This window comes from Saccostrea echinata, unplaced genomic scaffold, assembly GCF_033153115.1.
Source record: "Saccostrea echinata isolate AGI-Se365-2 ecotype Australia unplaced genomic scaffold, CSIRO_AGI_Sech_v1 ptg000054l, whole genome shotgun sequence".
In the NCBI taxonomy this organism is placed as follows: domain Eukaryota; kingdom Metazoa; phylum Mollusca; class Bivalvia; order Ostreida; family Ostreidae; genus Saccostrea; species Saccostrea echinata.
Window position 1 is genome coordinate 55,719,864 of NW_026889803.1, and position 15,137 is coordinate 55,735,000.

The window sequence follows — 15,137 nt, forward strand, 5'->3', positions numbered from 1 at the left end:
TATGAACTTTGACTCCTTAAGGAGTTATTACCCCTTTCGCAAAAAAGCTTGTTATCGCTCCTCCTTCGAAACCGTAAACCGCAGAGATATGAAAAAATCACTGATGTCTTCGACTACTTTAGTAGACTCTTCAATCTATGCATCGCGAAAGTATTCGTCGATCCCTTCAATGTGTTATTGCCCCTGAAAGTTTTTGATGTTTACAAATAATTAAAAATTTTCAAAACGATAAGTCGTAGAGACATGCAACCAACTGCATTAGATTCTTTGACCGTAAACTTTGAAGTTTATGTCAAGGTCAAAGGTCAAGGTCATTTAAAATTTAAGAGAATTTAGCTCTTTTTATAGCTCTTTTGTCTTTTAACATATGCTATATTTCTTTACATCTTTAATTTGTACTCTCAAAACTATTTCAAAGATTTCATTCTTGTCCCCTAAACTTAACCCCTTTGAAAGTAATTGCCCTTTGTGCGAAAAACCTTGCTATCCCTATTTCTCCGAAACTGTAAACCGCAGAGACACGAAACCTTCACTAATGTCTTCAGGGTCTTTAGACACAACTTCAATCTATTCAGTGCAAAAAGGTCCGATGACCTTATATGAGTTATCGCCCTTTAACATCTTTGTGCTTACTACTAAACTTTATAACTTTAAAACTAAAAGTTGTAGAAGCATGGGGTCAAGTGCCATGTGACCCTTGACCTTGAATATTTGTTCAAGGTCAAAGGTCAAGGTCATTTCAAAATTTTTAAAATTTTCATTTTTTCCATCTCTCAATCCATATCTGGTTTCTCTTGTATAAATATAAACAGTAGAGAGTTAAATATGAAGAATATATATAATATTTAAAGAAGGTGGAAAGACCTCTAATTGTTCGAGAACAATTAGTCTACTAGTTTTGTTTTTTTTTTTAAATCGGATTTGGATGAATGATAAAAGACGCATTCTAATAGATAATTGGGATGCGAGTCTAATTAGTGTGTATTTTATTGACTATTGCATGTATATATGCTACATGATATGAGGGAAAAAATTCATGAATAAATCACAGAGCTACATGTACGATCGATAACTTTTAATTTAGATATGAACTACATGTAAATAAAGAATCATGCTTCCTATATCTGAGTTATTCCTATGGTTAGTGAATAACTTGACATAAGATTTTCCGTTCCGTTCCGTTTTCCGTTCCGCGTTTTAGCAACACCCGAATGTCCAATCTCCTATGCAGAGTTGTCGTTCGTTCCTCTCTCAGACACCTCTGCAATGGGCTCGCGTCAAGATTTTTGACATAACGTAAAAAACATAACATTTCAAGGATTATTTCAAATTTAACCAATAGTTTTAGATCTATTTAGTAAATACCTATTTTTAAGGACTATCATTAGCTCAGACATTAAATATAATAAATTTAAAAAACTGCACTATTTCTTGTGCTTATCACTGTGATATAAGCGAGCCAACGACAAAGGTGAATGTATGAGCCGATGGTAGAGAGTGCCGAATGTCATGGCTACTATTGTGAAGGTTGTGACTAATCGCTGCAATGCAGGATTGGTTATCAATGGATATAAAAAAAAAAATATAAGTAAGACTCCAAATTGTCTAAAGAATGTGTAAAGACCGTGTGTTATATCTATGGACAGTGCTTGATTTTAAAGGAGATGGGTGAACATGACGAGCGATAAGCCTATAGTGTGACAAACATGAAGATGAAAAATTAAATTTCAATTATATCAAAATTTTCCTTGATATTTCGTCTAACATAAAAATATACTTTACGTAAAATCTCTACAATTTGCAAAAATCCCGCAAAGATTGAAATTATTTGCCTGTGAAATATTAGACACACACAAAAGCGGGCTAAAAGAGTCATTTTCTCATACTATAATACTATTTTTCGATATGAGTGGGTCTTCGCTCCACCTTTTTGAAAGTTAATCCTCAAAGTTTGCATAAAAATGTACATTTTTTGGTTACCAAAAATATGGAGCAATGACCCACTATACATTAAAAATATACTTTTATGACATAACATTCGCAGCTTTTCGAGAAATACTTGAAGTCCATTAAGTCAAGGGTCATATCACAAACATGATTTTAATGCCACTATTCATCAGATCTTGCGTAGTCTAGTGGTTAGCGTGCTAGTCTCGTAAGAAAATGATACTCAGGATTTTTATTGTAGGGTTCGAACCCCAATGAATACCACGTTAATTTTTTTAATAAAAGAATAAATTTTGCCGAGAAAATTTTCCTCAGAAAAGTTTTGTTTATCATAATTTCATAAATTTCAATAATGAGAACTTTACTCTAAATACTAAATTCACAAACTGAACATGATTTTTATATATCTGAAGCTATAGGCTTTCTGCACGCTATGTTGGCCCATCTCCTTTTTTAAAATGTTTTATGAAATAAAGTAGTTTTTAAAAAAAAATTCTCAAAGTCCTACTTTCACCTCCCCGTGGTGAGCAGGGTAAAAAGGTCTTATGCATGTATATGTTGTACTGTACACGCATATGACGCTGGCTAATGAAAGAGGCAATCAGGGACCTATATACTATACTTAGTATATAGGTCCCTGAGGCAATGTAGCGGAAATGTATACTTTTAAATATAGCGGTAATGTATCCTTTTTTGTAGCGGTAATGTGCATGTAGCGGTAATGAAAATTTTGAAAATATAGCGATAATGATACGCACCCACCAGATTAAAGTTTTTGGAGGAGGTCCATTTCCCAAGAAAGATAAGCCCAACCTGAACCAACCTTGCATAGATGATAAATTCAGGGATGCACACTACCAGACTTGCTTCGGATGCTGCTTCCGACATACATTTTCTGGATGAGTTAAAAGTTTACAGAGCAGGTCCAATTTAAAGTAAATATAAGCCATACCAGAACCAGATTTGAGTGTGTGATGCATCTAGGCATGCACAATACTAGAAATGCTCAGGATGCTGCATTTGACCTGTATTTCTAGATGATTGAATAAGTCCAGAGTTTTTTAAACAGGTCCATTCCTAAGTTGCTACCTGGAACAAACTTGCATTTAATTAGAAGGAAAAACACTTTTTACTAATTTTTTTAATCAAATCTGTTCTTAGATTGGAAGCTGTCAAAAGGTAACGAAATTGTAGTTTATTTGGGAAACTATATTTATTTGATATATTTTAAAAACTTTAGTCCATAATCATATATATCATTTACTTTGGAAAATTCCTTTAAGCCTTTGATTGTTTAAAAATATTGACAAATTCATTATTCTGCAGTAATTTTGAGAAGCAGAAAATCTTTTCATACGCTGCCGTTCCGCCAAAAATATAGTCCCTGCTATACTTCATACGCAACTTACCACTTCTATTTAAAGTTGTACAATTATTAGAAGGAAAGAAAAATAATCTTTAAAAATCCCTAACATCTAAATATAAAATACATTTAAGCCAATATACTTTGTATATTTAATTCATTCAGAAGAGACAAGCTTAAGAATCCCTCCTTAAGATGCAGCAAGTGATATGTAGTTTTATGTAACCAGTGGATCTTAAGAAACAATAATCTGGTTTGAGATTTTGTCTTACTTGTAAATATTTGTTGAGGAGAGCTTCATAATTTGTGTATGGTTACATTTTGGTAAGATTTCGGCCTCTGCAGTTTTGTTTAATTGCGATTCCGTAAATATATCAAGGACAAAATCTAAACATCATGACGCAAAGAAGTTGATTTATTAATTTTACTGTTTTCCCCTAAAAGTGCATGTTGCACTTTAAAATATTAAAATTATTTTTTTCATATTTGAGACTCCAAGAGCCTTAATTAGAGGGAAAACGAGGAAGGGGCCCAGGCTAAAAAAAAGCCCATACTGCACTTGCGCTAATTTTTTTTCTTTTTTAAAGAATGATTTAACCGCAAGTGATTGCATTTTCACGATTCCAACTTTTTAAAAAGTTTCCTAAAAATAATGCCTCATTACATTATTCCAAGTAATGTTATTTTTAAAAGTAAATATAGTTTGTTACAAGTGGTAATTATTTTTGAGATACACTGTATAAATCTAAATCAGTACAATAAACATCGCTGACTAGCTTGCTCTGTTGCAATTTCCGGCGGGAAAGCTTGCTGTCTTTATCAGTGTTTATATATATTCATCTTAAACGAAAGTTAGTATTTCTGGAACGTGTACAAAAGCACAGCAGAAAGGCATATATGTAAAGAGACCGCCTATTAGCGACCCGTAATAGAAAAAATGACATTACTTATGTGCTGAGATTTATTTTCAAATGTTTATTCCGAATACTTAAATCCATCTAACATTGTTAAGATGATGGGTTCTTCATCACTCTGTGCACCTGGTAACTGATAAACTCAACCAATTCTTGCAGAGCCTGGTCACTCACTTTAAACTGAAACCAACCTTTGTTTCCAGCAAACGGGAAGAAGCCATGGAAAGCTTGTTTGTAGTGTTTTAATTTCACCTTAGAACCACTTTCTTCATGCAGTCTCGTGATGTACATGACTGCCTCATCCCTAAACACATCAAATTGTGAAGTAATTATATACATATTGGGAACACCTCTAACATTATTAGTTAGTGCAGGACAGAGAGATTCCGAAGTTATGAACTTTTTCATTGCATTGCTTACAACACTGTCATATTCCTGGGATTGAACCGTATGCGAATTTGTCAGTTTTAGGTAGGACGGTAGGTAAGATTTTGAGTCCATGTATGACTGGTGTTTCATGACTTCTAGCGATGGGAATCGGTGAGCATTTTTTAGCAAGACTGGAAACCAGCTAATAGGATTACCAGTATATCTCAACCACGATATAGCTGATCTTGCAGGTGACGCAATACCTGATAACAATTCTTTATGATCTTGGAAGGATGGAGTCTGGAAATCAAACATTTGCAACATGGGATTGATAAGAATCTGCATGAAAATTTTTGAACGAAATTCTATGGCTAAAGAGGCGGCCATGTTGCCTCCAGCTTCATCCCCAGCAATAATGACGTAACTCGTATGGATTGAAAGTCCACTTTTTCCCGCCAACGTTGCCCAAGTAACCCTGCGACAGTCTTCCAGATTAGCTGGAAAGACTTGTTCAGGAGATTGTCGATATCTTGGGGCAATGATTAGGAGTCCTGTGGCGTTAGAAAGATGGCTGAGAAATCTACTGTAGACATCTACCAAAAAGTATTATTTTAACACTTGTATTAGAATAATAGTATTGGTAATATTTGAAACGAATGGGCAAATATATAATAGGCACAGTACTTATAAATACTTGCCAACAGATAGCCAGGACCATCCTCCTCCGTGTAAGTATATCATGGCGGGAAACAAGGCAGTCTTACGCTTCCTCGGAATAAACACTCGCACTGGGACATCTGCTATTGATGTATCCTGAATCTATATTTTTAAAAAATACAACAATTATTAAGGGTATGACCAACCTTCTACAGCAGTTTGATATCGCTAAGCATTCACTGTCAAGGATATAAAGGGTTGATAGAGATTGAGCTACCTCAATATCTTTATATACTTCTGGAGAAACTCCATTCAGAATCAGAGAGTATACATTGTCCACCAGTAATTTTACTGGTTTGATTGCCGCCAAGTCCACGTCAAATTTCGCTGCAGTCAACACCTGGAGATGAATGCACGTAGAATTTTAAAAAAAATATGTATTTGAATTTGGATTCTCAATTTCCTTTTCGCTTCTGTGGTGTTTTAACATTAAACTGAACATACCAGACTCTTTCCGATGCGACCGATGGCGTCCAATATTGAGATTTTGTCACTATCCTCCACGTCCAAGGGGATGGGATGTCGAAATGAGTTGAAAACTTGGTAACCAACAGCAGCAGCAAAAATGGCGATCACTATTGACCATTTTGACATATTCAAACACTGCACTGCCTAGAAATCCCGTTATTCATCGGAAACATATAATATATATATCAGATATGATAAAGTCTATAATAATTTTACGATTAATACCCGAACCTCGTGCAGTGTGATTAAGGAGTACATCGATGAAGTCCCCCTTTAAGACGCTATCTTTGACCATTGATCCCGGGGACTTACAGATACCGACGTGTCTCTTTATCTCGTTACAAGTCTGTACTCATCATATTTATTATCTTGTTTTAGCGATATAAGTTAACCATACCCACTTAAGCTTAAATCATCGCCCCTCCGGCCTCCGAACGGTAACCCCCCCCCCCCCAAAAAAACCTTTTTGCCTTTAAAATGGATTTAGCTGCAGAACTGTAGCGTTATGGTTTTTTATTTTATCTTTGACCATAACGCTACAGATCCCGTAATGCAAATGAAGTGCAATTTACGGCGCAAGATTTTCTGTGCACTTTTGGGAATTTATTTCTCCACTTTCCAGCATTCATTTGGACAATCAACCACCCTTCTTCCCAAATTCTAGACATATTCTTTAACCAACCTGTATATTTTTTCCGTCACCTAACCCTTTATAATCGTCTTTACAGACCAATAAACTCGCTTGTTTTGAATTTTCTGCCATCCGACAAAAACCCCGAGCTACATGATTTGAGTTAATTTTAATCTATTTACATTGAAGCAGGAATTAAGATTTAACAAATAATATATACATGTACGTTCTTTTGAATGGAATTTTTCTCCGATTTTTCCCAATATATTTCTGTTCTTCATCAGAAAAGCTAAAATACATAACAGTTTCTGTCTGTCTTTGGAGCTATGAAGTTTTAAATCATAAAAAAAATATCCTGTATAATAATTCTTCCACGAAATTGAAAAAGGAAAGAGTTGTCATGTGAATGTCATGTTTGTTGTATTACCATATTCATATCACTTGACACTGGGTGTAGACAATGGGTTTTTTTAATGCAAAAAAAGCGATTTATACCGGTAATTGGTCATGATTTTCTTCAAGGTCATTTCAAAGTCACTATATATTTTTTGGCACTAAAGAGCAGTGAAATTTTGATATAAGTTAGAGATATTATTTTTACACCAATGAAATATTTTCAAAAACTAAATTTATGTGACGACAAGGCTGAAGTAGTTAAATAAACATGCCACTCACGCAGTGCTATTCTTGTCTCACGAATTTGAGTAGTTGCTCTAGAACAGAGGAGGTGTCAAAACTGCGGGAGCGAGCAATCGCATCTTCTCGGATCCTTCCGACGAGCGGAAAAAAATAACCTCGAATGGGTTACGTAGGCGTCCATGACACAACACCCCCACCCCCCACCCCATCACAAACTTTGAAATAAATGTAGGGAGATCTCTTATCTGTAGAGTATGGAGTTTAACTTTATTGAATGTAAGATATTACCTATAATATACTATAGGAGGAACTTTCAACTCTGTCTATTCAATACTTTAGTAAATAGGAAGCGACTCCATTTTGTATAAATGTTTAACATCCGCGCCGGAAATGTAAATTATTATGAATTAGCACGCGATCCCTGACCCTGGAAATTGAAATTCCCTTGTGTTCACCACATATATAAAACTAAAGTAGAATACATGTATTTTTTTATTTACAACATAAGAGTAAATTTTAATTTTGGATACGCTTAAAATAAATAAAATGTACAGAAAAGCGAGTTTTCAATGATGGGTGAGTTCTTATTCGAGTAGGGCGAGTTTTTATTCGAGTATAGGACATCTTGAGGGCAAGTAGTCCTATGGGGCGAACTATCTAGCATTCTGAGGCATACACAGTCTTACTTTTCTGCATAGCATCCCTCTTAACCTCACATTTTTTGCGGGGACATCAGGGTCCACGCAATAAGAAAGAATTTCGGTTCTTCTAACACTTCTTCGAAGTCGACAGAAACTTTAGACTGCGTTGCAGGAAGAATATGGCAACAGAGCATGTCACGACTAATGAGCAGCATGTGACGGTGCTGTAGGGCTCCTCTCGCCTCGCGGGGAGGTCTTAGAATGACTAATAATCATTAAAAAAAAAAAAGAAATAAGACTTTTGTATGTTCAAGCATATACAAAAAAAGTATTTTTCAGAGTGTACATGTATACAGATACATGAAGACAAAGAAACTCTTAATTCTGTGGGCAAATTCATAAATGATAACATGTTGTAGTAGCCATACACTTTTATATATAGTATTCCCTTTAACTGAAATAGTACAATATTATTGTTGAAATGAGTAATGTCATTTACAAATTGTTATACTATCCATTGGCATATCTTTTCTTTATTATTGTAATAATTTCATACTTGTCTGTTATGGGCTCTACCGGGTAAATTAGAAAATAAATGTTCTGTTCTGTAGTGTTGTAATTTGTGTGAACGACAATGAATCAATTTCAATTATTTTTTTAATGAAAATTACAAATATAATAAACATATTTTTTTCCCTTTGCAAGCGTATCCGATAAAAGAAAAGTAAGCTCTACTACGCCCCGAACTTGTTTGCTCCAGCATAGTACATTCCAGTCGCCCATAGGCCTGCCTATGTTTCATCGAAATTAAACTGATTTTTTGACATACAGAGAATCCTCACAAGCAAATTATTTTACCCGTTTTTCCTTAGATTTATTTATTACTTTTTTATATTTATTTTTATTTTTCAGTAGTGGTGATGTAATTCCCATTCTATGTGTTTTATTTAAGATATCATATTATTTATGACATAAAATAAAGTGGGGGTGATCGGGCTCCCCAGAAAGAAATTGCAAACAAGCTGATCTCTAGGATGAGTACTGAAGGTGCCTTAAAAGTCTGAGAGGAGACTTTCGAAAACTCATATACGCAATATACATGCAACATACAGAAAATTTTTATATCAAATTAAACCGGACAATGAAATTTATTACCATTAAAAAGTTTAAATTCATGTGTCATTAGGCTATACTGAAAATATAGATGGCACTGTATCTAAAAATAACGAAAGCATCCCGATGTAGAATGATGCTACTGTAAAAGATTATTATGCCATATAATCCCTGCAGACAAAATCTGAATCATTTTGATTTAGAATTTATTTGTATATTCTAGTGATTTTGGTGACAATTATCCATTCTCAGCACATTTTGTCTTTAGAGTAAGCTACTTTAGGAGATCCTAGCCGATTTTCTTTACTATTATTTCTCATATGTAATACAGAATGTAGCAATATCAAATATAAAGTATTGACAAAATAGATTCAGGTTTAAGATACACTCGCTGCCATACATGAAAGAATCTTGCCATCTTCCGTAGTATAATGGCTATTTCCTATTAGCAGTACGAGTTATCGTTCGTAATGCAGGAACACAGACTTAATGTTATCGATTCTTAGTATAGTATCAGGATAGATCGTTGATTGTTTGCCCTTTGCTGACTCTGTGTACACCAGTGAATTCTTGTCCTTAGCGGTCTTTAATTACACGGTCAGAGAGAAGAAAGTTTTGAAGTTGAGCCTGACTTTGTGTACTAATAGAAGGAACAGATCTCTTGTTGAAAACTGCGACGTCAGAACATTATTCCAGACTAATGGAATTCTCACTCGCATTCTCTTCAAAATTGTTTTAAATATCTGAAATTCTAAAACACGCAATTACAATATGATTACGATATCTTCTATTGAAATTTAGATAAATGAACATAAAAAAATTAGTTCAATACCGTCGAAGACATTCTTCAGTATACAATGGAAGTGAATTTATTTTAAAGGTAGTTTTTTTTAAAAAAGAGATATATTTAATCAATTTCCAATTATTTTTTTCCCATAATTTTGAAACGACGAATGTTCCAGTAATTTGATTGATAGTCTTTGACTTGATTGTATTGGTCACCGTTGCTCTGTATGCTTTGCGTGTTGTTCAAAAAATTAATACTGTCTATAAATATGGGATTTAGGATTTAATTGTCTTTAATAATTTATATAATAGTAAAGAACAGTAAATGTTTCGTGAAATTTCGGAGAAACTTGTTTCGGTTTTTATTCACTACAAATAAATGCAAAAGAATCCAACATTTCTTCGGTATTAATCTAGTTTTTTTTAACTGATACATTAAATTTCAAATTTTTGGAGGAGTTTTCATCTCCACAGTGTGGTAAGACTAGATCACTGTAAATATTGAAATATCAACAAAGGAGCAATTTGTGAAATCCACAGTAAGCTGAATGACAAAACTAGAGCATATGTGTCATTGCCCGAAATGTCTTTTAAAACATTTTTCTCCACAGTAAAGTCCTATATTGTAGCTTAATCATATCTGCATAACCCATTACCAACTCCAATGAGCTTGTAATCGTTTCGTTTGAAAGATGGAATCGCAATCTCCTTAGAAGTCTCGTGCAAACGAGAATTCATCAAGCACATTGTATTACGATGGTGCAATTCGTCTGGAAATGTTTTGAAAACTGGGGATTTCACCTTTACAAATGTATACATACGCTTGTCTTTGAAGTGCGATGTGTACCTCGACAGAGGGAGATTAATTGGGGGAGAAGATGTGGAAAAGATGCAATTACTGCAGGTTATGAGGAACATGTGAGTCGGTCATTTACCAGTCGGCGGAGGGACTTAAAATCCGGCCTTTAACGAACTGTTCCTCATCATCTAAACCCGATGAATTTTTATACTTTGTAAAGAATAAGTGCAAATTATGTATCAACAATATTTTTTTTTATTACGAACACAAAGTTCAGAAAAAAATTGATTCATATCACCAGATGACAAAGCAGCTGACGTAATTTAAAACTCACGGAATACATTTATAATTGCTTGTTAGGATATCTTGCATACGTGTTTTATAGGAATTATGAACATATGAAATTAATGACGGCATTCATACTAATCGAGCTTTAAATGAAAATTTGAATTTAAAAAAGTCATATAGACGCATACATCGATTAAAAGCTGTGAGTGAAGGAGAGGAAAAAAATGACTCTAAATCAGTGCTGCCTGACGGTTTTTCGGCACTAAATTTGAACTAGAAGTAGATGATATCTATATGCATATTAACAGCTGATAGCATATGTTGGGATTATTCTGTTAATAAAAAAGATCAATTCAAAATTCAACATGTATCTTAGTTTTAATAACATCTTAAATTACTATTTATTAATTTTGTTTAAAAGGACACACTAAACCACTCAAACTGGACATTGATCGGTTGGACATAATCTTACCTCTCGGACAAAAACGACCGCGGACAAAGTTCCGTATCTGTTACAAAAGGAGTATTTTTAATTTGCCTGGTTGGTTTAAATTTCAATCATTTCTTTTCTTCCACTACGCCTGAGATATATTTAGCAGTAAATTTAATTTATCCGGGTATATCACGGGTACCCCAGCACCGCAAATATTGTGATTATTATTCAGACACCTGTGTGCCTCGTCGTCCTCTGTTTGTTTGTACTCCAAGATTACTAAGATTCATTGCTTAATTAATTGTCAAACCAAAAAGACTTGTATCAACAAAATTCTTAGGATTACATTTTTATTTTGGCGAATTTATCTTTATTTTCTTTTAAATGGGCAAACATTATTATAAGAAGTGAAAGGGCAAGGTTTAAATTTCTCTTAATTCCTTGGTCATTCAGAGTGTTCATATTTTCGAGTTCTGTCAGCTGTTAGACGGTTTATTGCAGAATATGAAACATACACCTCGTAAATGACGCAAAGAATTATAAAATCGGATTAAGATCAATACGTATGAGACTGGCTAAAATTAAATGTGAGAGCTAAATCACGCGTCAAGGAATCACATGTCGAGGTCAATACATATATACTGTACACTGTAGTTGATGAATATATATTACAAAAAAAAATTGGATTATGTCTTACTTGAATCATGATATAGTAAGAAAAATTGTTATGTTTCGAGTGAAGAAATAAAACAATCAAAAAATACTATCATGAAATTTATGAAAGGCGAAAAAAAACTTGCAATAAGGCATATCACGCATATAATTGTTTAAACTGGACTTGTTTGACTTGGAGTCAATATTTTCCCATTTTATGTATATATTCCAATAGAATCTCTTAACGTTATTAAATTAAAATAAATAATAAAAATAAATGAAATTGTACTTGAATTAATAAAACAAAAACCCAAACAAACAAACGTCTCTATAATAATCGCCGTAAAGACATTGTTGGTTTTTATTTTTTGTAAACCGCACAATAAAATGAAATTAATAAGAATTACGGTATTGGGTATTTATTTGTTTGACCAAAATATTAGGTCCAGCTCGTATCGTCCAGTTCTTAAAAGTTTTTCGATTATTTTCAATGATTGTATCCCAGGATAACTTATGTAGGGTCATCAATGTTGATATCATTACATGTATAAGAAAACGACCGGTATTAAAGAATAAATAATGTACGAATAAAAGACTCTGAAAACAAATTAGATAAATTTCAAGCGTTAAATGTCGACACAGATACTCTTTTTGAAAAGATTTGACACCATTACGCTGGTCGATGACAGACAGCGTATATATTGTTGAATAAGATTTTATCAAATTCTCGTCAAACACAATTTTCATCCATGACGGATTGAATCCAGAAATATTACGCAACACCCAACGGTCGATTCACTATTCCGTCGAAGTGCCACGAAAGCGCGTAAAATCATTACTTCTGGTAAAATAAATAATGAATTGGTAAAGCTTATTAAACCCTTTTAATTGATAAAATCGCAGTTCTAGTGTAGGCAAAAGTTACTGAATATCACAAGTTTTTAAATCGAAAATCTCTAAGCTTCTTCTTTTGTAATAAAAAAAAATATATGTAATGTTAGATAGATATAAATAAAGGGGTCATCAAAGAATTTCATAATTTTGACTCTTCTCATTTTTTTTCTCAAAAAGAATGTTGCGGTCATATATACCTTTCTGATTTTATTTATGGAAGCAAGAATCAAATGCACATTTTTTAAACTTGCGTTTTTAAATCTTAACAAGATGTTATCTAAAATTACGGAGGATATGTATTCATACTAATTAGAATTAAACAGTATTCATGATATACATCTTAAATATACGTACATGTAAGTGAATTAAGAAATTTGTCAATAAATTTTATGGAGTACTGATAAGATCTCCATCCTCAAAGATGCGTCAAATTTCAAATGAAAACATTTTGATTATTTCTTTATGCAAGTATTCAAGTGCAGCATTTCAAATGCCAGCATTTCACCACGACTGTTAAGTCATACGATTTATTAAAAAAAAAAATTAAATAAAATTCATGTAATCCGCAACTAAATATGACCCGAGAATGTATCCCTCCGTGTCTCACGTGCATATTTGCTCGGTAAATCCCCTGGTGTCGGATTGTATTTTCAAAGTATTTTACCAAATGCAAATCCAGAAAAGCTGTTGTTTATTATGATAATAAATGTCAAATAAACAGCTAAAAAATTCACACGCGAGAATATTTCTGACCGAAAAGATTCATAACAAGATCAGCTAGTGTTAGATTGCATTTTAGCCCACTGTGGAATATTTTCAAGTAATATTTAATTAATACAGTTAGGATAATAGTACACAGAAATCTGCAGATTTGAAATCATGCAGTTACATTTTCACAATATAATTCCTTTCGTTAAACCAAAGTATAATGATTTTTTATTGGTCCAAAGACGAAAGACATCAGAACAGGGGGGAAAAATTTTAAATTTCATGTTTATTATTCCAAACTTAAAAAATATCCAGATATTTGAATTAAATTGTGTATATTTCTTAAGAGTCGAATATCTTTAATATTAGACGGTACGGTCTTGTACTAATACTGTACTTTTGTATTGTTGTATTATATTGTACAACATTGTAATATTGTCTTGCACTAATATTCTAGCTTGATTTAATATAAAATATGCCAGCTTAAATTTTCATATACATTTTCGTTCGAAATATACTGAATAGCAGATTGTAAATTACAAAATACAGTAATATACAGTGAAATATTTTATTAATTTGATATAACACTAAATATCTACCACCAGTTGGGCACATTAGATGTGATACCCATGCGTAATATTAACAAAAAGGAATAATGGTTGTTTAAGGCCACTTGCTACACACAAACTTTTTTTTAAAACAAAAAAAATGTGAAAGTTGATACTAGATCCATGTTTATATAAATAAAATGAATAAACTTAACTACATAAAGTTTAATTTTGATTCAAGATTTTTCAGTAATGTCCTGTATAGTCAAACAAAAAAATCAAAGATTTATAAAGGAAATGACAAAAAGTAAGAATTTTGAACTTCATAGAAAATTTGCAATTTCTTAATATACATGTAATAGGAATTTGATATCTGCATGATTCGTTTACAATCAAAATAAATCGAAAAATAGATATCTATCTATGCATCCTTTTTTGTAGCAAGTGTCCTCATGAGAAATTTAAGTTTTTGAGAATAATTAGTTTATTATGTCTATCAACGAGTCATCTAAATTGAGTAAATCAATAAAAAAAATTATAAATAACATACATATTCATGTTTATAATCCATTTGGTCGGAACACTAATTAATTTGAAATGGATGTTTACAGGGGAAAACACTATACAGTTTTGTTGTCACTTTAAGTGTCAAGAGTTAGCACTAGCTGGTATTTTGGTGTATTTGCTGATAGAAAAATAATCGTTCGCATATGTCATTTTCAAAACACAACGCATTTCTAAAATTTGCCGTAATCACAACTGTAAGCACTAGCAGACTTGTAAGGGTTTCTGAAGGCTGCCAGCTGACAACTAGAGGGGGACTGAGACTGCCCCTGGGCACTGAGTAGTCTCTGGCTCTCAAATACGTCCCTGACGGTAGAAAATGGCGAGGGGCTAGGAAAGTCCGGATTATTTAAATGATTAATTTCTGACGGAGTCGCCATATACCAGCCGTTAGGCGGACGCCCGTAAGATTGAGTTTGCGACATGGAAAACATGGCGGGATTGATACTGTTGGCTTGCGGTAACGATGGGTGGATATGGGCCGGTGATGGCTGTGGAGACCCATCTCCACCACTGCCATCTTCTGTTGCAGAGGGTGACATGTTCAATGATGGATTTCCGTTTCCGACGGTAGATTGTGTAAGAAGGGCTTGGGCAGCCATGTTGCTGGGGTAGTTGTAGCCAAGCGGTGGCGACATATTTTGGTTGCAAGTAGATATGT

The 15,137-nt window shown here is 33.5% G+C and overlaps 2 protein-coding genes across 2 annotated transcripts in view; both read right to left on the minus strand.

Annotated features, from left to right (window-relative positions):
* Positions 1 to 4,279: 4,279 nt before the first annotated feature.
* Positions 4,280 to 5,334, minus strand: LOC133205031 (arylacetamide deacetylase-like). The gene is made up of 2 exons (XM_061340773.1): positions 5,292 to 5,334; positions 4,280 to 5,186 (listed from the first exon to the last, which is right to left on the minus strand). Exons 1-2 carry the CDS (start codon positions 5,332 to 5,334, stop codon positions 4,318 to 4,320), a joined length of 912 nt encoding a protein of 303 aa, XP_061196757.1. The 3' UTR covers positions 4,280 to 4,317.
* Positions 5,335 to 14,492: 9,158 nt separating this feature from the next.
* LOC133206112 (forkhead box protein C2-B-like) overlaps positions 14,493 to 15,137 on the minus strand; it is a 1,830-nt gene continuing 1,185 nt past the window's right edge. The window contains exon 1 of the mRNA XM_061342041.1: positions 14,493 to 15,137. This exon is cut by the window's right edge and continues 1,185 nt beyond it. Within this exon, the coding sequence (XP_061198025.1) occupies positions 14,650 to 15,137 (488 nt within the window). The 3' untranslated portion in view covers positions 14,493 to 14,649.